This window comes from Nycticebus coucang, chromosome 15, assembly GCF_027406575.1.
Source record: "Nycticebus coucang isolate mNycCou1 chromosome 15, mNycCou1.pri, whole genome shotgun sequence".
Lineage (NCBI taxonomy): Eukaryota > Metazoa > Chordata > Mammalia > Primates > Lorisidae > Nycticebus > Nycticebus coucang.
This window is the reverse complement of record NC_069794.1, coordinates 80,055,757-80,079,770: the sequence shown is the minus strand read 5'-3', so window position 1 is coordinate 80,079,770 and position 24,014 is coordinate 80,055,757. Positions and strand designations below refer to the sequence as shown.

At 47.0% G+C, this 24,014-nt stretch overlaps 1 protein-coding gene across 6 annotated transcripts in view; it reads right to left on the bottom strand.

Annotated features, from left to right (window-relative positions):
• The window catches only part of MTUS2 (microtubule associated scaffold protein 2), a 749,188-nt gene that overhangs the window by 3,541 nt on the left and 721,633 nt on the right, over window positions 1–24,014 (bottom strand). For 4 of the 6 annotated variants that reach the window (XM_053563400.1, XM_053563402.1, XM_053563401.1 and 1 more), the window contains 5 exons: window positions 20,175–20,389; window positions 10,867–10,972; window positions 6,240–6,313; window positions 2,625–2,780; window positions 1,246–1,365 (listed from right to left, as the gene is read on the bottom strand). In XM_053563400.1, coding sequence (XP_053419375.1) covers window positions 1,246–1,365; window positions 2,625–2,780; window positions 6,240–6,313; window positions 10,867–10,972; window positions 20,175–20,389 — 671 coding nt within the window. The remainder of the gene's footprint in view (window positions 1–1,245; window positions 1,366–2,624; window positions 2,781–6,239; window positions 6,314–10,866; window positions 10,973–20,174; window positions 20,390–24,014) is intronic. The other 2 variants (XM_053563404.1, XM_053563405.1) reach the window with 1 other exon arrangement.

Genomic DNA, 24,014 nt, shown 5'->3' with positions numbered 1-24,014 from the left:
AGGGATAGTTCCAGATAGAGGGTCATGGCAACAAAATGCAAGGGTGGTCCTAGGTCAGCCCCTGGTTTGGATATACCAACTGCAAGGGACATTTCAGAGACAAAAGGGGAACTTTAAAAATTAGATGAAATAATCATTTCCTGAGAAAGACAGTAATATACAAAACCCTTGTACAAGATAATATGTGGTCTAGGTGTGTGCGGTGTGTATGTGTGTGCAGACACATATTCTGGAAAGCATAAACAGTGAATGAAAAATAATGTTCTATATTATTTTTATCTTATTTTATAATTTCCTATAGCATACTTATTTTTCCTTTTATAATATAAAAAGTTGCTTTTAAAAATAACAATAATAAAGGGGAAAAAAGAAAACTCTAGCAGAGACCCATGGGCCAATTTCCACATCAAGACAGGATATCCTTGGAAACAGGTTTCTCTGCTACTCTCTTTGAACTCCTTTCTGGGACTCTAACCCTGGCCTTGGCTGGCCTTGTGCCAAGGGTTGGGGGTGAAATCTCAGTGCTCTGTATTCCTAATGGGGCACCCTTTGCTAGCTCTGCAAGCCAGGCTAGAGGGCTGAGGTGGGAGAGTGTCTGTGAGAACAAGGATTCCATTATGAACTAAACGCTTGTGTCTCCCCCCGCCCCACCAAATTCCTGTGTTGAAACCTCCCTCCCAAAGTGGTGGTATTAGGAGGTAGACCTTTGAGGGGGTGATTAGGTCATAAGGATGCAGCCCTCATGAATGGGGTAAGTGCTCTTATAAAAAGGGCTCCAGAGAGATTCCTCCTTCTTCTTCCCCAGGTCCCTTCTCTGAGTTGTGGAATGGCTTCTTAGGTAGCTGCTGTTCAGGTGTGCTGTTGGAGCTAGGGGACAGGCTCTGGTAAAGTGCTCTGTGTAGTACCTAACAATACCAGCCACATCCCGCTGGCTCACCACACATGGCCTAGAGATGGGTGAGGAAATAGCACATCCCCAGGAAAGCCTGGGCGAAGCCAAGAAGAGGGAGCCAATCAGGAGAGCTCCAGAGTCGGATAAGATATGGCCACCTCTGAGATTTCCATATCAAACCCACTGGCTTACTGAGGAAGGCCTTGGGGCTCAGCGATGGGATTTTCTGCCCAGGTGTAAGCAATGGCCAGGAAGGATCACACCTGGCTGAACATAGTCAATGACCACATCAGTGATGACAGCAGGAAGCTTGCAGAGGTTAGTGACTCTCCTGAGCAAACAGACTGACTCACCAGCTTTTCCAACTCAATAATCTTCTTTTCTTGCTGGTGTATCTGCTGATTCTTCATCTCTAACACCTGCTTTAGGCTCTTCATGTCTTCTTCCAAGTGCTGATAAGGAGCCAACGCAATCTATGGGGGACATAGAGCAACCAGCTGTCAACCAGCTGTCAACCAGGGTTCCTGGCAAAACCCAGTACTAGCCAATGTCATGAATGCAGCTAACCTAACCTCTGCAATAAGCTTTCCAGCAGGCCCTGCAGCTCCCAGGACAGAGAGGATGCTCATAGCATAGCAGGAGCCCTGCTGATTTCCCACTGGGACCCCTCCTAAAAGTCCAGCTCTGGGGGAGAGCAGGAGAGACATGGGTGTTGTCCACTGGGAAGTCTGATCCTGGACACTGCCAGCCTCTCCACCCTAGAAGGGAACTCATGCGTTAGAAAGAGTAAATCCCGCACTAGCTTTTAACATTCACTCAAGTACCGAATTCACCAAGCACCTGGGGGTCTTGTAGGTCCCACCTGGGTCCCTGGAGAGGCCAACCCTGCACCCTCCATGCACAGGATATGAGCAAAGTACTTAAACAAGAAGTAGAAAAGTTATTTTAGCAAGACACGATTGCAAGAGGGACTTTACCTAACAAATGCAATCAGTGTACCCTGGTTTCTTGTACCCTCAATGAATCCCCAACAATAAAAAAATGTTTTAAAAAAGTCATTTTAGAGTAAGACGGGTTAGAATAGGGTTGCTGGATATAACAAACAAAAATATAGGACATCACGTTAAATTTGAATTTAAGATAAATATTTTTTAAAAATTAGTGTATTACATGGGGCGTACACTTAACATACATATATTGATCTGTAACTCCATTTCTTTTTTCTTTTTAGGGGATGGTATCTCTCTCTGTTGCCCAGGCTGGAGTGCAGTGGCTGGTCACATTGCGATCACAGCACACTGCAGCCTCCAACAAGTAGCTGGGACTTATCTGTAATAACAGATGTAATCGGGGGTCCTGTATTTTATTTGGCAGCCTTACATTAGAAGGAAGGAGTTTTGCCAGCTTTTCTGGAAAAAAATTTCCCTTCCGCCTCCTAATGCATGGTGGTTCCAGCCTAAACTGGATAGGAGGAGGAGGAGATGGAGGGGTGGTGCTGGTCAGGGCGGGCAGTTTCCAGACTGTGTTCCCCGGGACCCCAGCTGGGGAGCACTGTGGAATATGGCAAAAATAACATCCAGAGGGAGCAACCCACAGCTGCTCTCTGTCTCAGGGGAGAGGTGGTGACAGGAATTGTTTGAAAACCCAGGGGAGGTCATGACCAGCTGTCACATTGGTAGCAGGTCTACAGGGAAACTTGGGCTTGAGCGGGGCTGCTGGGGAAGCCACATGCCTGGCCAGGGTGGGGGCCGTGCAGGGGGCACTGGAAAGCCCAGAAACCAGAGACTACCTCCAGCTGCTCCTCGGTATTTTTCCTCAAAGCCTCCTCGAAACGTCGAGCTCTGTCCCGCAAAGACTGGCTCTGGAAGGTCAGCGTGTCCACCTGGTCCTGCAGGTAATGACAGGAAAAGCCCAGCTGGGACCACTGTGGATGGCCCTCAGCCTGGGCCACTGTGCTGAGAGGCCACTCCCTGTTGCCCCTCAGAGGGTCTTCCTCAGGGCTGAAGAAGGAAGGTGTTAGGGGGGAGCCCCTCACAATAGAGGGAGATTCCCCCTAATGTCCCCTCCTCTGTCCTTCTGGCACCTTTGCCAGAATAGACCACAAAAACACTTGACAGGTGCATTTTTATGCTTGTGAATGGGGACATTTAATATCTGATCGTACAGATGCAGATAATCAGCAGAGGATTATTTTGTCTTAGAGACATCCAGGCCCCCTCACTTTAGGAAGGACCAAAATTAATCTTTCAAAGACTAGTTCTCTTTTATAAAGCTTACATTGGAAACCTTCAAACCACCCTTGACTTCCTTCTCTGTCACAGGACCCCTCCCACCATTAGACACTCTCATTACCAAGTCAGTGATGCAGTCCTGCCCTTCTGCTTCTGTCCACAGACTCCTGGCGCTCAGGCCACTCTTCTGGCTCTTTCCTGGCATGGTCACTCTTTCATGCACTCAGGCTGCTCTAATGTGCAACCCTGAACTTGTCCTTCCCCTACCTCACACCCTATTGGCTCCAAGATGAAGGGCACACTCCTTAACTCACTGTCCCGCTGCCTCCTCTCACCCCACATTGCAGCTGTCCTGTGGGAAGCACCTTCCTGCACCAGCTCCCTCTCATCCTCAGCCCACTCAGGCCTATGCCCTGCCTTCCTGGCCTCAGATCTGGGCAGCACGTCTCTGAGTGGCCTTGTTGCATGAGCCAAGTCCACCCAGTCTGTCCTCCCTGTTTAGACCCTCTCTCTGGCTGGACTGACACCCCTAGCCCCTGTGCAGCCCTGTATCCACAGGTTGAAGGGATGAAGGCATGTCCAAGGAGGCACCGTGCCCCGTCCCCAACCACCAGGGCAGAGCAACTATGCTGACCCCTCCCTACCCAACCCCAGCCATGACCTTCATCACCCTGAGCCAACCAAGGATGCTCAACCGTGGGTGTTTATCCCTTGATACCCAAGGAGAGAGCTTCACTCCGTGATGCCTCCTTCATGTCTCCCCCTGCCTCACTCTTGCTGAGCAGTTCAAAGTTCTCCATTTCTGTGATACTAAAGTGTAGGGGCTAGGGTCTCCCATGAACTCTCTAGGCAAGAGGAATGGCTCACTCATCTAACAGTAGGAGCTGGGTGTTGTAAATTCTACAATTCTACATAGTAACCTTGTAATGCACGTAGCCCTGGCTTAACTGCTTTTTTTCTTATGGCAGACAACCCTGGTTCTCAGACTTCCCGGTAAAGTTCCTTTTCCTCTTTTTTTGTTTTCCCCTTTCTTGCAGTTACTTCTATTTCATTTTTAAGAAAAAATTCTCCATAGCACCATTAAATGCAAATGCTGGTGCATTAGGACAATATAGTTGCCAGTGGGAGCTTGTATGAGCTGGCCCGATGTACATCATGGCCCAGGGCAGCGCCACTAGTCACCTGCTAGACTGTGACTATAAAAATGACTGTGTCTTCCATGGCTCCTCCCCCAAACCTCGCTAGGGTTGCCTGTCAGAGGAAGCATTTCTTTTAAACCTCTTCCCCTCCATTAAAAACAAAACAATATAAAACTCATCAGGCAATCACTACCCAGGATGGGTCTAAAATATCAAACTGATTTTTCTGCCTTATTCACTATCATTCAAAACAGATCCACAGGGACAGAATGGTGTCACTGCAATCAGACAGGGCAGACAGTTTTTCAACTTGAGTTGGCTCCTTTATGTCAAGCTAAGAGGCATAAAGACCCTGCTGGTGGTCTGACCCAGTGCAGGCCACTTGGCAGGTTGAAGGGATGATAATAATTACCAACGGCATGATAATAATGAAAAATGTGACAATGCTCCCAACTATGGTAAGAGTTTCAATAGCTGCTCCTTATTGGCACTTACCACAAGCCCCCCAGCACTATATAGTTTTTCACACATTCTGTCCTTTAACTTGCTCAGAACTTGAGAAAAGTACTGTCATCATCCCTGTTTTAGAGATGAGTAAACCAAGGTTTACAGAGGTTACGTAACTGTCCAAGATCTCAAAGCTGTTAAGAGGGAGCACAGCACGGATGTAACCACAGATTCAAATCTCTAACCACCCAGTCTGTTTTTCTAGCTCACAGGAGCCCAAGGAGGTTGGCCTGGGAAACTCTACCTTCCTGGCACTAAAAAATCTCCAGCCCAAATGGATTCTGCTGGATGGAGAGTTACAACTTTGAAATTTGCCAAATTCATGACTGTTTGATGTTGGTGGCAGAGTACAGACTCCCAGATGAAACAAAACACTCCCTGCTTTTGGCTTTGGGTGGTTGTGGTTTTGTTATATCTCCCTGTGGCTGTCACTTTGCTGATTTGTGTTCCCCTAAGGGTAGTAGAACTACTGGTGCAGAGTGTGTATGCATGTGGAAGGCAGTTTAAAAATAAGCCACACAGGACTGTATGGGCATATCGCAGGCTGCGCAGTCAATCAGTGGGGAGGTGGTGGGGAGCTTGCATCAGGCTGTACAGTGCAACACCGGGTATCTCTGCAATCCTGGGTTCTTTCGTTGGTGAGTCAGGCTTGGTGCCACATACAGTGCCAGGAGAAAGCCATCGAAGACAAAAAATTCCTTCCTGTATATTAGAGCTATGGGAATCACCTTCTACTGTTTTCAGATGTGAGTACCCCTGATATTTAAAGAATAATTTTCCTATGATTAGAATTGCTAGATGTGGAAAATGGAAGTAGGGCCCCTGACCTCACCCTAGCTAGCCAGGCAGGGCTGTCAATGTCTTTTCACAGAAGCAGTTGGCCTGGGTCTCTGCATGGCAGGAGAGAGACTCACGTGACCTGCAGCATTCTGCCTTCTCCCTGTAGAGGCCAGCAGGAAGCCAGGTGGCTCAACTGGCCTCTAAGACCAATATCTTTTCCAGTTGGCAATGAGAGGCAAAGAGGGTGTTTTTCATCTCACCTCCCTCCAGGTCATGGAAGTCCCTTTGATAATTCCCAGATCTTTTCTGATGAATTCTGACCTTTACAGCTCTCCTGGCACACCTCTGCCTAGAGAGCTCTCTTCCTCACGTTCTCTTTCTTTGAAAACAGCTCGGTAACTCCTTGGAGGTGTCTGAGCACAGCAAGTGCAGAGTAATCTCCCTGAACTTGTGTAGCACGCAGCAGCTGTATCATTCATCTGGTACGTGTCTGTGTTACCTTCTGTGCTGTCTGTTACCATTTGTGTCACAGCTCTCTGAGCAGACAGCAAATTCCTTAAGGGCAGGGAGTGTGTCTGATCGAAGGAGCCAGTACACAGTAAGTGCTGGGTAAATGCTGGTGGGTGGTGGATGGGTCATAATGGTGCTGTTATCTTGATAATCATTTAAGAAAATGAAGGGGATATTAACCTGTAATGACAGCCGCAGTCTTTCAAAATTTTCTTCCAATTCTTTCTTTTCAAGTTCATGGGTGGACATCAATTCTGGAGAGAAGACATGAAATTGTTAAGTTGACCTTCCTTTTGAAAAGGATAAAACAAGATACTTTTGGCGGACTAAGACCAAATGAGTCTTACATGTAGCAAACTTAGGAGTAAAGAGACTTCTCCACTATTTTGAAATCACACGTGATGACTAAGTTGTTATGTAGGAAAGAAAGCAAGAAGGGGCTATGGGAAAGAGAGAAAAAAGGGATGGAAAGAGGAAAGAAAAGAGGGAGGGAAGCAAAGAGTTGACATCTGAACATGTACACACGGATGAAACTGACACTATCAACATCCCCCACACCCCCCCACACACATCACACATTTACCACCAGACACGAACACTTGCACAGCCAGCTGCTCCACCATCCTGTCCACGTTGGATCCTTTATTCATACTATGCACCGATTCTCTAACTTTTCCTAGTGGTAAAATGACTGAGGAATTAAAGTAAAATAGCCATTTTCTTCCCCTCCCAGGATCACTCCTCTTTCCCACTGTGAAGCATCCATCTAGGGCCCAGGAAGGGAGCTTTCTGAGAAGCTGAGAGCTGTGAACAGCCACGTTGCCTGCCTCGGCTTGCTGGGGCATGGACAGGTGGATGGGACCAGTGCTGTGTGTCTACCAGTAACTTTCAACCTGTGTGCTGTGGGAGGATCTCAGGTGTGCTGTGAAAAATTTTAAAGATCATGAATTAAATTATTTTCAAAACAAGTTCAAAGCCCAGTAAGTATATTCTTTATTTTGCTTTTTTTTTTAAATTGAATTAATTTAAGAGTGCTGCAGAAGTTTAACTATAGGTTCAAGTGTGCCATGAGATGAAAAAGGTTGAAAAACACTGTTCTGCACGGACAACACAGAGTCCTGGGATTTGCTTGAGCAAAGAGTCAGTGTTAACACACTCAGATGGTAGGAAGGACTAATTGGACTGGTTCCTCTCAGAGGGTTTGGAACAATTCTGTTCTGTGAAAAGTGTCATCCCAGCACTAATTTGTAAGTTAGGCAGAAAGAGATGTCATAGAAGAGTTATTAAGCAAATGGATTCTATTTTGCTTCAGATGAGAAGAGTCTTATTAGCTGGGTGATGCCCATCTCATTCTGGCTGCATAAGCAATTTGTTTTCATGCAATAATTAGAAAGAGGAAAGGTCTCATTAATCAGCCCGGATCCTGTGTGTAGGACAGGATAGCGCTGGAGACCAACAATTACAATTCTGGTGGGTTTGAGCTGCAATTCGGAAAAACTTCGTGGTTTTCCTTGATCCAAGTCTTTTAACTAACAGTGGTAAGTAAGGGTCAGTTGCTATAGCTGAAATTTACATTTAGAAAAACAAATCTGTGCTAATTTCATTGTTGTAAAACTATGTGGCCTTCTTGTCTACCCATCTCTTGTCTAAATGCTTCATTTTAGTAGTCATTGTGAGCATCATCCGGACCATAATAATGACTTTCTGAGCTCCTATTACAGACACTCACATTACCTTGATGTTATTTCTAATTCAAAGGCATTGGATGTGGTGTCTGAATGAGACTTCATTAGTCAGAAAAATCTACCGGGTCTATTTATGTGAAAATGCTAGAAAAAAGACACCACCACGCTCACTGCACCATTTCCGTTCATATTCCCTTTCCTAAGACAAGTTTCCTACAGCACAGAGACAGGTTTCAGGGTGTCTCAGAGGACCCCAAGGCAGCGTCTACTCAGAAGATGATACAAACCAGTGTTTTCGACCTTGTTTTAATCTCCTGGAACACTTGAACCTATAGCTAAACTTCTGAGGCACATTTAAAATATGTTGATCAAAAAGAAAAAGAAAAAAAAAGAATGTACTTACTGTGCTTTGGACTTCTTTCAAAAATAATTTAATTCATGATCTTTAAAAATTTTCATGGCACACCTAAGATCCTCCCACGGCACACTGATTGAAAAATCACTGATATAAACCATTGCTAATATCTGTGTCCTCGTAATGTCTTGCTTTATTTCAAGTTCATGACACTCTGTCCCATGTCTGAGACAATAATTCTCAAATTTTGCTGCATATTGGAATCACCTGGGAAGTTTTAAAACATTCTGATGCCTGGGTTGTACTCAGAGCCATCAAATTGGAACCTCTGGGGTGGGATCCACACATCAGTTTACCTTTTTAAACTCTCCAGGTGGTTTCAGTGTGCCGTCAAGTGTGGGGACCTGTACACTGAGTGTGAAACACACTACCAGGACACAGGCAATATGTATCCTCATATTGTCCCAGCTTGGTGTTTTTCCCTTACTAATTGTTCCTAAAAATAGTGGTCCTGGTGCTGGAGGGAGACAATGACAGGATCACTGATTACTACAGAGAACATTTTTATGATTATAAAAACTCTGATGTTAATTCTCAAACTTAAAAAATCTATTAATCTATTGTATTTTTTTTTTTTATTGTTGGGGATTCATTGAGGGTACAATAAGCCAGGTTACACTGATTGCAATTGTTAGGTAAAGTCCCTCTTGCAATCATGTCTTGCCCCCATAAAGTGCGACACATACCAAGGCCCCACCCCCTCCCTCCGTCCCTCTTTCTGCTTCCCCCCCCATAACCTTAATTGTCATTAATTGTCCTCATATCAAAATTGAGTACATAGGATTCATGCTTCTCCATTTTTGTGATGCTTTACTAAGAATAACGTCTTCCACTTCCATCCAGGTTAATACGAAGGATGTAAAGTCTCCATTTTATTAATCTATTGTTAAATATCATTTTTAAAATATATACACTAGGACCTCCATAGTTGACCACCTCCCTACATTGACCATCTCCTTAAGTTGACCTAATTCTCGAAGACCAGACACGTACCACGTGTACATATCAGCACAGTAGGCCGAGTTCCTTATATTGACCAGCTCTGTGTGATGACCAGTTTGTTACAGTGCATTGGATAGTCAATTTATGGAGGTTCTACTGTACTTTAAAACCAGCTAACTGGGGAGAAATAGTAAAGGAAGTGGGAATTTAAAAATAAATTGCAAATATTAGTGTAAATGCATGTGAAAGTGTAAAAAGCTACTTCTTTTACAAAGTAAAATCTTTCTAGAAGGCTCTGAAACTCTATCCTGGAAAAATGAATAATAGAATACTAGACGGAAGGATAGCAAAGGGGATTTGGCAGGTCACAAGGACTCTGGGAATCTGAAACTCTAAATATCCAAAGATAATTCAAAATTACAAAAATGTACAAAAAAGATCTGGAGATACAACATACAAGGTCTGAAAATTAAGTTTGCAAACTCGTCCTAGAAAAAGTGCCACACCTCTCGTTACTGAGTTACAGTGATACTCAGTACTCCCCCTGGGAAGCTGTGCACTGACGCCAGTTCCCAGTCCATCCTTCAAAGCGATTTTGGAACTCTTTCTCTGGAATAACCATCAGAGCTGTCATCGTAGGAGATTTGACAATTGAATTGGAAAACTTGCCACATGCGTTTACATTGGCAGCACTGTGCAGACGGCTCAGTAAGGTTTCAGCACCTTGGTGTATCCGTGTCCCACAGCTGTGTTTGTGTCCACGGGTGATAGTGTCTTACTGAGTGGTGCTCATCACTTTCGGGTATTTTTTGTGTGCTGTATGATGACAGCTCTGATGGTCATTCCAGGAAAAGAATTCCAAAATTGCTTTGAAGGGTGGACTAGGTGCTGGCATTGGCCTCCAGCTTCCCAAGGGGAGTACCTCAAAGGTGACTGTAGTGATATTCACCAATGAGGTAGGTAGCACTTTTTCTAGGATGAGTTTGTGAACCTAATTGTTAGACCTCATACATTCATGGGGAATGTGATCTGTGAGTACAGGCTCTAGAGATCCAGATCCAGTCAGATGCTACAGATATGGGGAAAGTGTATCCTCATTGGGCTTTCCATTTAGTTTTATACGGTAACAAAACACAAGCCCAAGATTACTACTTTAGAATGGTGGTTCTCAAGTTTGAATATACATTAGAATCACCTTAGAGTCTTAAAAAATCTTGATGCCCAGGCTTCACCCTGGAACAATGACATCAGGATCCCTGGGGTGGGACCCAGTATCCCTGGGGTGAGACCTGGAATCCCTGCAGTGAGTCCCAGAATCCCTGGGTTGGGACGGAGGTTGGCACTGGCCTTTTGCTACAGTTCCCCAGGGGATCAGGGGATTCCAACAGTCAGCAAGGTTGAGAATAATTGCTTTGGAGAAAAGAAGTAGTTACCTGGATCCTTCATTTCTGTCTCTTCTTTCCACAGGAATCAGTATAACAGTCCCCGAGCTACAAACATCCAACTTCCATACAACTCCCTCTTATGAATGGAGGCTATTACAGGTAATAAGGTAACTGTACCTGTTCCAACTTACATACAAATTCAGCTTAAGAACAAACCCACAGAACCTGTCTCATTTGCAACCCAGGGACTGACTGTCAGAAACACACCAGGAAGGAAAGACGGGAAAGGAGAGATGAGGGAAGAGCCTCTCGCTTCTGCAGCCGGAAGGCTCGGCTCGCACACTCCGCTCCTGCCTGCCACACCCGAGGCTGGGAGCTACCTTGGACTTTGTGGTCGTGGTCATCCTGCAGGATGGCGATGGCGACAGTGTGGTTGTTCTCCATCTCTAGGAGAGCAGCCTCATGGCTGGCCGTGATATCTTCCACCTGAGGGAGAGGCACAGTTACCAGTTATGCCTGGAGCTGGAGAATACCCTCACCTGCACAACCACAACAGAGGTGCAGTTCCATGGGCCACAAAGGTTGGTGGCTCAAAACATCCAGACAAGTCATTTTGCTGAGGCCACAACTTCCCTCAGCCTTGTATCAAAGCCGGAGAGTCAGAATTTGGTGGTGATGGGGCAGTTCCCCAAGATTGTGTCTGCCACAACCTGGCTCTTTGCAGGAGGATGGCAGCTCCAAGCCGTGGGTCATTGCTTGAGCTTTAGCATCCTGAGCATGGCTTCAGGACCATTACCCTCCCATCCTCATCCCCTCTACTTGAACCACTTGCTTATGACATGACAGAGAAGGGAAAGAAAAGGTTCCTCCCTCCAGGATGCTCTTTCTCTGTTTCCAGGGGCAGGTGGGAGCTGCAATACACAGTAAATGAAGGGAACTAGCATTTATTAAGTTACCTGCTACAGCTCATGCCACTTAATCCTTAGAGCCACCTTTATGAAGTAGGTATTTTCAGGCCCATTTTACAGATGAGGAAAGCGAGGCTTAGAGAGGTTTGAAATGTGTTGCCCAAGGGCTAGCGAATGGCAGAGTCAGCGGTGGGCCCAGGCCTGTTGGACTGCAAAGGTGAAGCTCTTTCAAACACACTATTGTTGTCTCCCCTGAGCAAGACCAGCAGCTAACACCTTAGGATTTTCTCCCTAATGCCAGGTGAGGCTGGCAGATCTATGCTAGTGCTCTAAACATAAGCTTGTCCACCAGGTTACAATTTCACTACTTGTTTAACCACAAGTAGCACAGCCAGTCCAGGATTTAGCATTTCGCGCTTCCTGGCCCCTACCCCCACATCTTACCCACCTGCCTACCATGTTTACTGTTACTGTTCTCACAGCTACTCTTTTAACTGCAAATATGTGACTTGCAGGAGTAGCTACGTAAAACAACCTCTCCCTGTTAAACGAAACCTCTGGACGCATTACTATAGTGTTTATCCAAATTCTTTGTCAGTGGCTCGGCGCCCATAGCTCAGTGAGTAGGTCACCAGCCACATACACTGAGGCTGCGGGGTTTGAGCACGGCCTGGGCCTGCTAAACAATAATGACAACTCTAACCAAAAAATAGCTGGGTGTTGTGGCAGGTGCCTGTAGTCCCAGCTACTCGGGAGGCTGAGGCAGGAGAATCGCTCGAGCCCAAGAATTTGAGGTTGCTGTGAGCTGTGATGCCACAGCACTGTACGAAGGGTGACATAGTGAGACTCTGTCTCAAAAGAATAAAAATAAAAAATAAAAAATTCTTTGTCGGGGCGGCGCCTGTGGCTCAAAGGAGTAGGGTGCCGGCCCTATATGCCGGAGATAGAGGGTTCAAACCTAGCCCCAGCCAAAAACTGCAAAATAATAATAATAATAATAATAATGATAATAATAGTAATTCTTTGTCAGTGACCCATTGTAAAAATTACCACTGTGCACCATTACACAGCACACAGCTCCCCCCAACACCTGAGCCCCAAAGCCAAAGTCTCGCAAAGCAAAACTTAACCCTTTCCATTTACAATAATCTGGTTTAAAGATTTTTATTCTATTTCACTTGGTTTTCCAAAATGTGTGATAGGCCACTAAATTTATTTCCTAACCTACTAATGTGTCAAAACTTGGCATCTGAAAAACACTGAATCAGAAAATATTCCCAGGTCCTGAAGATTCTTGGTGGCCCAGTTAAGAAGTCACTGCTTCTAGCTGGTAATAGCCTCCTGCAAGGGGCCCTCGTTCCTCTGGGGTAACTCACAGGCTGACCTTGACCTGAAAGAAAAAAGTGCCCTCAACAAGAAAGGAAGCCTGCTCCTGAAGTCCACACCTGGGGTATTTTTATTTAAAAAGGAGTAGATTCCCATTTTGGATACTATCATTTCACGGGAAATTTTCTGACTTCTCTCTCCTATAGTAAATGGCAATTTCATCCACTGAAACAGAAATATCACTGGGCAAAACCAACAACAGCACAGTGTTACTCAGGAAGGCCAACCACGATTTGAAAACGGATGTGGTTCGCTCTTATTTACTAGCCATTCTCTATGAAATAATATTTAGTAAAATATTGAGACTAAGAGCTACAAATCCACTCAACAGAAAGGCTGGATACAACAGCATTGAATTATCCAATTCCTGTTTATGTAAAGTTTTTATGAAATCTTTGTCTAAAGCCTTTCAGTCTGTTGGGAAAATATTATATATCACTGGTTAAGGGAGGGGGGAGATATCTTTTTCTTTCTGATCGATTACAGATGTCAGCAAGCTGTCTGCAGAAACAACTACTGGTTATGGGTATGTTGCACGGTTTTCAATAGCATGAAAAATTGCTCATTGTCCCTTGGTCTGACTCTAATTTATTGGGTTGTTACACAGATGACCATGGGTGGTTTCAGAAAAGAGAGAGAGATGGAGGGACTAAGTTCCAGAGCAGTTTCACAGGTCCCTGGAGGTAGATGTGCCCTGGATGGCAATTCTGTGGCTTAACTGTATGCCCTTTGGTTTGCTAGAAGGCACGTGTTAGTGGTGGTGCCACACCCAACATATTAAGGGTGATGTAAGGGCCTGACGTGTCCATTGCAGCTTCTCAGAGGTGCTTTTATGAATGAAATACTCATCTACTGACTCTAAAAGTCCATATGGAATTACAGCATTGCCCACTATGTTTGGGAAGGAATCAGTGAGACCCCAGGAGCCAAAATCTGAACAGAATACTCCTTTCTCTTCAGCAATTTAGGTTTCGTGCAACTTTACAGGTTTTAGAGAATGTTCCCACGTGAGGAAGAGGCTGCCTACTGCTGCCTTTCTTTCTTGTCATGGTATTCATCCCTTTGACCTCTTCTCCCATGGTCCCTGGTTTCTTTCTAAATACAGGTTCACATTCAAGAAGCATCCAGTATAAATGTCCAGCCTGAGAAGACCCTAAAACCTGAAGGCATTTGAGAGATTTGGATAAGTTGACCCATAGGAAACACATGATCATTTTATGTGTTGTAGATTTCCAAATCAGAGACAAAAGGCGCTGCACCATTATTAGCCTGTGGCAAGCTTAACTCTGCCCAACACAGCCTTCTCTCCTTTTAGAACCCTGCGTGGGGTCCCCTTAAACCATCTTGGGACCACCCTCCTCCCTCCTCCAAAAGACAGAGTTCTGGCTGGGCCGTGGTGGTGTCTGTCAGTATGCCCGTCCAATGCTCCTAGGCCTCTGGAAAAGCAGCTGTTCCCTGTGATAGGCCCCCCAATCCCACAGCTGTTCCCTGTGATAGGCGCCCCCATTCCCGCAGCTGTTCCCTGTGATAGCCCACCCCCCCATTCCCACAGCTGTTCCCTGTGATAGCCCACCCCCCATTCCCGCAGCTGTTCCCTGTGATAGTCCACCCCCCCATTCCCACAGCTGTTCCCTGTGATAGCCCACCCCCCCATTCCCGCAGCTGTTCCCTGTGATAGTCCACCCCCCCATTCCCACAGCTGTTCCCTGTGATAGGACCCCCCATTCCCGCAGCTGTTCCCTGTGATAGCCCACCCCCCCATTCCCGCAGCTGTTCCCTGTGATAGCCCACCCCCCATTCCCGCAGCTGTTCCCTGTGATAGCCCACCCCCCCATTCCCACAGCTGTTCCCTGTGATAGCCCACCCCCCATTCCCGCAGCTGTTCCCTGTGATAGTCCACCCCCCCATTCCCGCAGCTGTTCCCTGTGATAGCCCACCCCTCCATTCCCGCAGCTGCTCCCTGTGATAGCCCACCCCCCCATTCCCACAGCTGTTCCCTGTGATAGGCCCCCCCATTCCCGCAGCTGTTCCCTGTGATAGCCCACCCCCCCATTCCCGCAGCTGTTCCCTGTGATAGGCCCCCCATTCCCACAGCTGTTCCCTGTGATAGTCCACCCCCCCATTCCCACAGCTGTTCCCTGTGATAGCCCACCCCCCCATTCCCGCAGCTGTTCCCTGTGATAGTCCACCCCCCCATTCCCGCAGCTGTTCCCTGTGATAGTCCACCCCCCCATTCCCACAGCTGTTCCCTGTGATAGGCCCCCCCATTCCCGCAGCTGTTCCCTGTGATAGCCCACCCCCCCATTCCCGCAGCTGTTCCCTGTGATAGGCCCCCCATTCCCGCAGCTGTTCCCTGTGATAGTCCACCCCCCCATTCCCACAGCTGTTCCCTGTGATAGGCCCCCCCATTCCCGCAGCTGTTCCCTGTGATAGCCCACCCCCCCATTCCCGCAGCTGTTCCCTGTGATAGCCCACCCCCCCATTCCCGCAGCTGTTCCCTGTGATAGCCCACCCCCCCATTCCCACAGCTGTTCCCTGTGATAGCCCACCCCCCCATTCCCACAGCTGTTCCCTGTGATAGCCCACCCCCCATTCCCACAGCTGTTCCCTGTGATAGCCCACCCCCCCATTCCCACAGCTGTTCCCTGTGATAGTCCACCCCCCCATTCCCACAGCTGTTCCCTGTGATAGGTCCCCCCATTCCCGCAGCTGTTCCCTGTGATAGCCCACCCCCCCTTCCCGCAGCTGTTCCCTGTGATAGTCCACCCCCCCATTCCCGCAGCTGTTCCCTGTGATAGCCCACCCCCCCTTCCCGCAGCTGTTCCCTGTGATAGTCCCCCACCCCATTCCCGCAGTTGTTCCACTGGCCTGAGTGACGGCAGAGCACAGGGTGGAAGGCCACCCTCTCAGATGGGTAAGAACAGAGCTGTGGGGTTTATTTCATTTAGCCATTTGCAAAATGTAATTATCTTGGGCTTTGGCAATTCACTTAGAGAAGACTTAGATTTCAAATGAAGAAATACGGGCTTTATGTGTCTTGGCTTTACTCATTAAACCCAAAGCAGATTAAACTCCTATCTGCCCCCATCACAGACTCGCATCCACAGGGGACGAGGCAGAGGGAGCCTGCTCACAGTCACTCCCCCCGCACTCTGAATGACTTTCCCTTTCAGATTATGAGTAAATATAATCGTTGCTTGGTCCCTGCTCTGGCATCCTGGACACAAGCTCCAAGCAGGTGGTTAGCCACGCAGAGCTGCCAGTCTGTCCCCACCCTCTTCTGGGGTCTGTGTGTGCCTTCTGGCCCTCTGCAGCCTGCCACGTGGGCACATGTTGGCAGGATCCCAGCTCCTCTGCACTCCCTCCTCCCCATGTATGAAACTACTAGGATATGATGGGGGAGGGGGGGGCGGGGGAGGTTCTGCTGCTGGGAGACCGAGAGCTCCCAGGATCTCATTCTATTTGATTAGGGAGAGCACAGCTTCTGCTGCACGGCAGCCGAGAGCCTGCTGTGCAGAGGGCAGCAGAGGCATAATGCAAGATGACGGACAGCGGCTTCAGTACATTTGGGTAAATCGGGAGAGGCTCTTCTAGTCATTTACTCTAAAGGGATGATTTCTTTTGGAAAAGTAGAAAATATGTCCTGGACATGAGACAAAGCAAATTTAAACTCCATAGGATGAGCTCTATTGCTCCTTATACAGAAGGAATCTCTCCTTAAAATTTATCAAGCAGAATCCATAATGCATTGGGGACAAGCGAGTGTCTCTGGGGCAAATCTCAGAGTAAGACAACCTGTCAGAAGGTCTTGGAAGAATGGGTCAAAGGTCACAAATCTGATCCTTGAAGACCAGGCTCTGTAGCCGCCCATATGCTCAGGCAGCAAGGGCGGCGGGGGTATAGCTCAGTGGTAGAGCATTTGACTGCATATGCTCAGGCAGCGGCCAAGGACAGCTCAGAAAACAAAATGGGAAGCTGGGCTGAGAGGAACTGTGTTTAGGGCAGAAAGGAAGATGCTGATGTGTTTACAGTGAGTCTCTTTTGCATACTTTGAGAAAGGCAAGCTGTAGGAATTTGGTTTCTTTTAATGCGTGCCTTGCTACAGAATGAGAGCTCATTTTCACTAAACACCTTTATAATCATACTTTTAAAATGAGAGTTATATCATAGTTTTAAACTCATTTAAGAAAGCAAACACGCAAAAAAAAAAAAAAAGAAAGAAAGAAAAAGAAAGCGAAGACGCAAAGTTACTCCTCCACCCCCACCCCCACCCCACCCCTGGACCCCTAAGTAGAGCTTACAGGGCTAAAGAACATGATCCCACACCTCCCAGGACACCCTGGCTACACGTGGAAACCTCCTGGGGAGCGTTCAAAGGTGACCTGGTGCCAGGCCTCCCCCGGCGAATCTGGTTCAGTTCATGTGGGGTGAGGACAAGGACAGGGGCTTGCCAGCTCTCCAAGAGATTCCAGGTATAGCCAGAGCAGAGACCATGTGCAGAGAGCTGGCCCTTGCCCATGAGGCAGAGGATGGCTAAGCAAGGAGATGGGACTGGTTTTGTATCGGGGGGGGCTGCAGCAAAACCAGGGGCCAGCCTGCCTTGGCTGCTGAGTTCCAATTTGAGTAAAGGATGATATTTGCAGCCTAGAAAATCTTATCTGTCAGAATTGAAGCAGCAACCCCTTCCCACTGCCAGCCATTGGGGGCACTGGGTAGTGAGAAGACTGCACAGGGGTTAACCTGATTTTTAAGGTTCCAGGAGGGCAGAGATGTTACTGATCATGGGGTTAGGACTGCCAAATTTGACCACGCTGAGAAGAGGCCTGGAGAGTGCAAAGGCTGGCATGTACACCACCCAAATCTCCATCGTAGCCCTCCACGGGAATCTCCTCTCCCACCAAACAGATAAGCATTTATTCTATCTGGAAATGAAGATCTCAGCCCCAGCTGCACTTCTTCTTCTCCATCACTGGCCAGAGAAACAGCCAGCATCCAGGAGCAGAGCAGAATCAGAGGACTGAACAATTCACAGGCTTGACTCACAGGGCCCCAGACCAATGGGTTCCTCTGGGAAAACTTCACCCACACATGAAGCACTCACATGCTGTTTTGCCCTAACCCCTTCCTTCAGCCTCACAGCTGGAAGTCAACTCTCAGCTCCTAAACGCACCATCTGTATTTCTTACCCATATGATAGTTCTTTGGGCACTCCTCTCGAAGCTTCCCTGATGGAATAAGCAAGCCCACAGTTTATAAATCGTGATGTCTCATGTGGTATCCTATCACAGTGCCTTGAATGCAGTGGGCATCCAATAGTCTCTGCACAGGCAAATGAGTTAAATAAATGACTTTGGCTATCATTGAGGATGGAGAAGAACAGAGTTTGGAGCCTTCATGAGACTGAGAACTTTTATATATAAAAGTTAAATATAGCCAGGTAGCTTACTTATGTCACTCATCCTCACATGGAAACACCAGGGGCTCTTTCCTTCGTTGCTTCCAGTTTGAAATCTCTAAAAGGCTGTGGTGTCCTCTTTTAAGAGGAGCGCTGAGGACCCCTCTCATGGCACATGCTTCTGCACGGATGAGGTCTGAGCAAACATCCTAGCCAGGGCCATGTCCTGTTGGAGAACGTGCTCCCACATGTGAGCCACCGTCCAAGGGGCTCTTGCCCCCAGACACCCTGCTATCTGTGGATCCTCTCCTGCCCTTCCTCCTCACCTTCTGACATCTTCTCAACCAACTCAAACGTTTGGAAAATAAATTTGAGTATGAACATAGTCTCTGTATAAAATTGGGAATGAATAGTCTGAGGTGATGTCGCAGCAGGCTGAGCTGCGTACACCTCCATGAACTATGCAACACCGTAGACAGCAGCAGGTGCAACGTCTGCTGGATGGGGGGTACACCAGAGGGCTTGAGAGGCGCGAAGCCAGAGGTTCAGTTTCTAATCTTAGTGCCAACAGGTAACTTTAGCTGTAACCTATTCTATTTCCCAGTGTCTAACTCTAAACCACCTCAAGCAGTGAGGTACGTGGCTTTTATAGGCTTCTACAATAGAGAAGAAGGATGACTATCCTGAGATGCCATATAGGATAAAATGCTATAAAATCAGAGTTTTCTATTACAATGGTAGCATACACTGTTACTCTTAAGCTTCTCCTGTGCCCTCTATAGTTCACATGCCTCTGGGGCTGTGTGCGGTTATTGCCATCTGGGGTGTCTACTTGGACGCAGCCGAGGAGGGCAGCCCAAAGGTTTGTGAGGGTGCAGAGCCACTCAACACTAACCTCGGTGTCAACAGAGATTTAAAGAGAGCTCTTCAAAAATGTCATCTTACCTTAGGCGTATCATAAGTACATTATATAAAATAACACACAAATTAGAAAGTGAAGTTTAAGGCATCGGAGCTGAGGAACTTGGAAGGGGAAAAAAAAAGCAGCTTTCATGGAAACAGAGTCCCATCCACCCGTCTGTCACCAGCGCTAAGGGAAGGAACGGACCAGACCGGGGAGCTGGCCATGGGGTGGGCGGGTCTGGCTCTTTCCTGCTTTCCCCCTAACACGACTCCCTGGGAATTATACTCTATTTGGTCCTAGATGCATTTTCCTCTTGAGTAAGAACTCGGCCAGGGTTAACAGCTGTCATTCATTCTTCCATTCTGCAAGTGTTTATCAAGTGTCTGCTGAGTGGCAGGCTCGGTTCCGGGTCCCAAAGACCCAGCAGCAAGCCCAGTAGGTTGACACAACGGACTGTTGAGCCAGACAGGGCTGAGCCCTTGCTTCTCCATGACCAGCTCTGTGAATTCTGGCAACCTCAGGAACTTGGTTTTCTCACCTGTCAAATGGGGATAAGGATGGTATCTCCCTCATGAGGGGGATGGAGAGGATTAAGAGCTTAGAGCTTAGGGCTAGATACCTCTTTGCTTGTTATTATTTCTGTCCTTATGGAAGGGGTGGGAGATAAATGAGGTACAAAGGCAAAATGTGTAATTGTCACATACTGATAAGCGCTGAGGAAATGCCGACACAGGGAGCGGGCAGGAAGAGTGTCCATGTGGCAGGGGGACAAATGGTAATTTTAGATAAAGACTTTGCTAAGAAGTTGACACTGGAGAAGAGTCTGGAGGGGAGGGAGTGAGGGAGCCGTGCAGTGTCTGGACAGAGGGTGCTCCCAGCAGAGGAGACAGCAAGTATAAAAGCCCTGAGGAAGAATGAGGGAGGCCAGAGTGGAGGGGAGGAGAGGGAGAGAGGAGGAAGAATGGAGGTGGGGGAGTGGCTGTATAAAAAGCTCACCTCCTGAGCAGGATTTCTTGCTATCGCCTGGAGCTGGGTCCCCTCCACCTGCCACCTGTGTTGCCCACCTGCAGAGCCCGGGCTCTGGCACAGACTGACCTGCTCCTGGTGCTGACACCGGATCCTCAGCAGCTGGCCGTGGTGCTCCTCTTGCAGGCGCGTCGCCTCCGCCTCAAATTGCAGCTGCAGCCGCTCCTCCAGCTCCTGGAGCTGGGCCTGCTGCTGCCAGCCCAGCCGCCTCACCTCGTCTTCGAAGCGCCTCTCCAGCTCCTCCTTCTCTTTCTGAAGCTTCTCACACTTTGCTGTATGGAAGGCTGGGTGGAAAACACAAGACCTTTCCTAAAAACTTGGGTTGGAGCCTTGGAAAGGATGCAACATTCATGCTCAGATCGAGCCTGATGTAGCAAGCAGGGCAAGAATCTCTGACTTCTGGAAGGCTGCCTGGTTTGTGAGGTGCCTTCCTTTCCTCTGCATTTGACCCCTACAAGAGGCCCTGGATGTTGAGGTGAAGCTAAAGCTGCACAGAGACTTGCCCAAGGTCAGCTGGTGTGTGGACAAAGAGCTAGGAAAGCATCTTGGACCCTATAGCTGTCCTATTCACTGCCCCTTCTGCATAAGCATTCCACCCCAGTCACAGGGTCTGGGTTTGATTTGAGCGAGTGAGCTGCCAGCAGGGCAGTAGGCAATGACAGTGGCCATCACCACTCCTGTCCATGCTACTGCTCAGCCTGCTCGCCCTGTGTTGGTGCCTCCACTGGGCAAGAGCCGGGTGTTTTCAAGCCCTTCCAAGCCCTTGACTATCTACTATGTCTAGGCCGCATGAAGCTGATTAAACACACACACACAAGTGCACACATGCAGTGTGCATACACATCATTACCATTCCACAAAGATCCAGCAGGGCTCTCTGCTGTGTGCTACAAGCTGGGAGACACTGGCTTTTGCTTGAAAATAGAATAAGCAGGTACAGGTGCTGATTAACTGTGTGAAAGAATGTGGCCAGCCCAGCAGCCTCACACTGTCCCCACGGCTTTCCCAGCCAAGGCTTTCTTGGGCCCGGTGTCCTGAGTCCCGCTATTTAATGCAGGACTCTGATCTGCCAGTGCAATCAGGATGTCCTGGGGGCAGTCTGGCAGGCGCTGTCCACACCATGAGTTAGCAAAAAGGAGAGGCGCTGTCTCTATAAGAATGTGAAAGCTCAAACCAAATCTCTGTTTTCTATTAATACCTGGCACCAGCAATTCTAAACAGTGTTGGTGAATAAACTCTCCTCCTCAAAAAAGACTCTTTTTTGGCCAATGTTCTAAACAATTACTACCATTACTGTTCATGTTTTTGAACTCTTGAGGGTTTTAGCTTTTAAAAAACTCACAGACACAGAGAAAAGTTGGAAGTACAGTATAAGGACATTGTTGTACTAATGGCTTTTTTCCTGAGCCATTTAAGAGTAAGCTGCAGACCTATTGTCCTTGGTATGAATTCCCTACAAATAAAGAAAGACATTTCCCTACTTAATTGCAATACTGTCATCAAAATCAGGAAACAAACATTTATGGAATACAACGGTAATAGAAAGGGCACTGTGAAAGTACAGCAAGGAGATACGGAAAAGGGGCCGGGCGCAGTGGCTCACACCTGTAATCTCAGCACTCCGGGAGGCCATGGTGGGCGGATTGCTCCAGAGGGAGTTTGAGACCAGCCTGAGCCAGAGCAAGACCCTGTCTCTAAAAATAGCCCCCAGGTTTTGTGGAAGGCGCCTGTAGTCCCAGCTACTTGGGAGGCTGAGGCAAGAGAATCGCTTGAGCTCAAGTGTTTGAGGTTGCTGTGAGCTGTGATGCCATGGGACTCTACTGAGGGCGACAAAGTGAGACTCCGTCTCAAAAAAACAAAAAACAAAAAGAACACAACAGGTGCACCTGTCATGAATGGAGATTCCAGGACTGGGAGGTAGTTGCTGTGGGTGAGTCAGGGAGTGAGGGTGAGTGAATGTGAAGGCCTAGAGTGTTACTGTGCACTACTGTGGACTTCACAATGCTGTACACTTAGACTATACTAAACTTACAACATTTTTTTCTTGCTTCCATAATAAATCAACCTTCACTTACTGTAACTTTATTGCTTTATAAACTTTTTAACTTTTTGACTCTTTCTTAACACTTAGCTTAAAACACAAATACATTGTACAGCTGTCCAAAAATATTTTGTTCTTTGTATTCTTTATTCTATAAGTTTTTTCCTACTCTTAAACATTTTTTGTAATTTCTTTTTTTCTTTTAAAACTTTTGTTGGCTGGGCAAGGTAGCTCATGCATATAATCTTAGCACTCTGGGAGGCCGAGGACATGGATCCCTTGAGTTCAAGACCAGCCTGAGTAAGAGCGAGACCCCATCTCTACTAAAAATAGAAAAACTAGCTGGAAGTAGTGGTGCACACCTATAGTCCCAGCTATTCAGGAGGCTGAGGCAAGAGGATCACTTGAGCACAAGAGTTTGAGGTTGCTGTGAGCTATGACGCTACAGCACTCTACCCAGAGCAATAAAATGGGTCTCTATCTCAAAAACAAAACACAACAAACTTTTTTTGTTAAAAACTGAAAACAAGCACACACATTAGCCTGGACGTACACATGGTCATTATCATCAATATCTCTATCTTCTGCCTCCACATCTTGTCCCACTACAAGGTCTCAGGGCCAATAACATGCATGGAGCTGCGATCTCCTGTGACAGCAATGCCTTCTGTAATACCTTTTGAAGAACCTGCCCGCGGCTGTTATACAGCTAACTTTTGTTTTCCAATGAACAGAAGACATACACTGTAAACAATAAAAAGTACAGTGTAGTAAATACATAAACCAGTACCAGAGTCATTTATTATCATATACCAAGTATTATGTCCTGTACATAATTGTATATGATTCTTATATGACTGGCAGAACAATAAGTTTGTTCACACCAGCATCACCATAAACAGGTGCGTAATTGCACTATGAAGCTATGATGTCACTATGATGTCAGCTCTATTATAATCTTATGGGACCATCTTCATATATGATGTCTGTCACTGACTGAAACATCATTAAGCAGTGTGTGTCTGCTATGCAGAACCCAACGGAACCTAAGAATAATCCTTACAGTTTCTTAACTTGAGATACATTGAGTACATGATACTCAAATAAAAATAATACAAAATGCTTTTTCTGCTTCCATATAAAACGCAGAATCATTTTCTCCAAATCTTGAAAGTACGATTTTGTTATTTTGATAGGAATGGCATTGAATAGGTAGATTGCTTTGGGAAGTATAGACTTTTTTTTTTTTTGTAGAGACAGAGTCTCACTTTATGGCCCTCGGTAGAGTGCCGTGGCCTCACACAGCTCACAGCAACCTCCAATTCCTGGGCTTAAGTGATTCTCCTGCCTCAGCCTCCCGAGTAGCTGGGACTACAGGCGCCCACCACAACGCCCGGCTATTTTTTGGTTGCAGTTTGGCCGGGGCCGGGTTTGAACCCGCCACCCTCGGTATATGGGGCCAGCGCCTTACGGACTGAGCCACAGGTGCTGCCCAAGGGAAGTATAGACATTTTAACAATGTTGATTCTTCCCATCCATGAGCATGGTATGTTCTTCCATTTGTTAATATCCTCTGCTATTTCCTTTCTGAGGATTTCATAGTTTTCTTTATAGAGGTCCTTCACCTCCTTCGTTAGGTATATTCCTAGGTATTTCATTTTCTTTGAGACTATGGTGAAGGGAGTTGTGTCCTTAATTAGCTTCTCATCTTGACTGTTATTGGTGTATACAAAGGCTACTGACTTGTGGACATTGATTTTATATCCTGAAACATTACTGTATTTTTTGATGACTTCTAGGAGTCTTGCGGTTGAGTCTTTGGGGTTCTCTAAGTATAAGATCATGTCGTCAGCAAAGAGGGAGAGTTT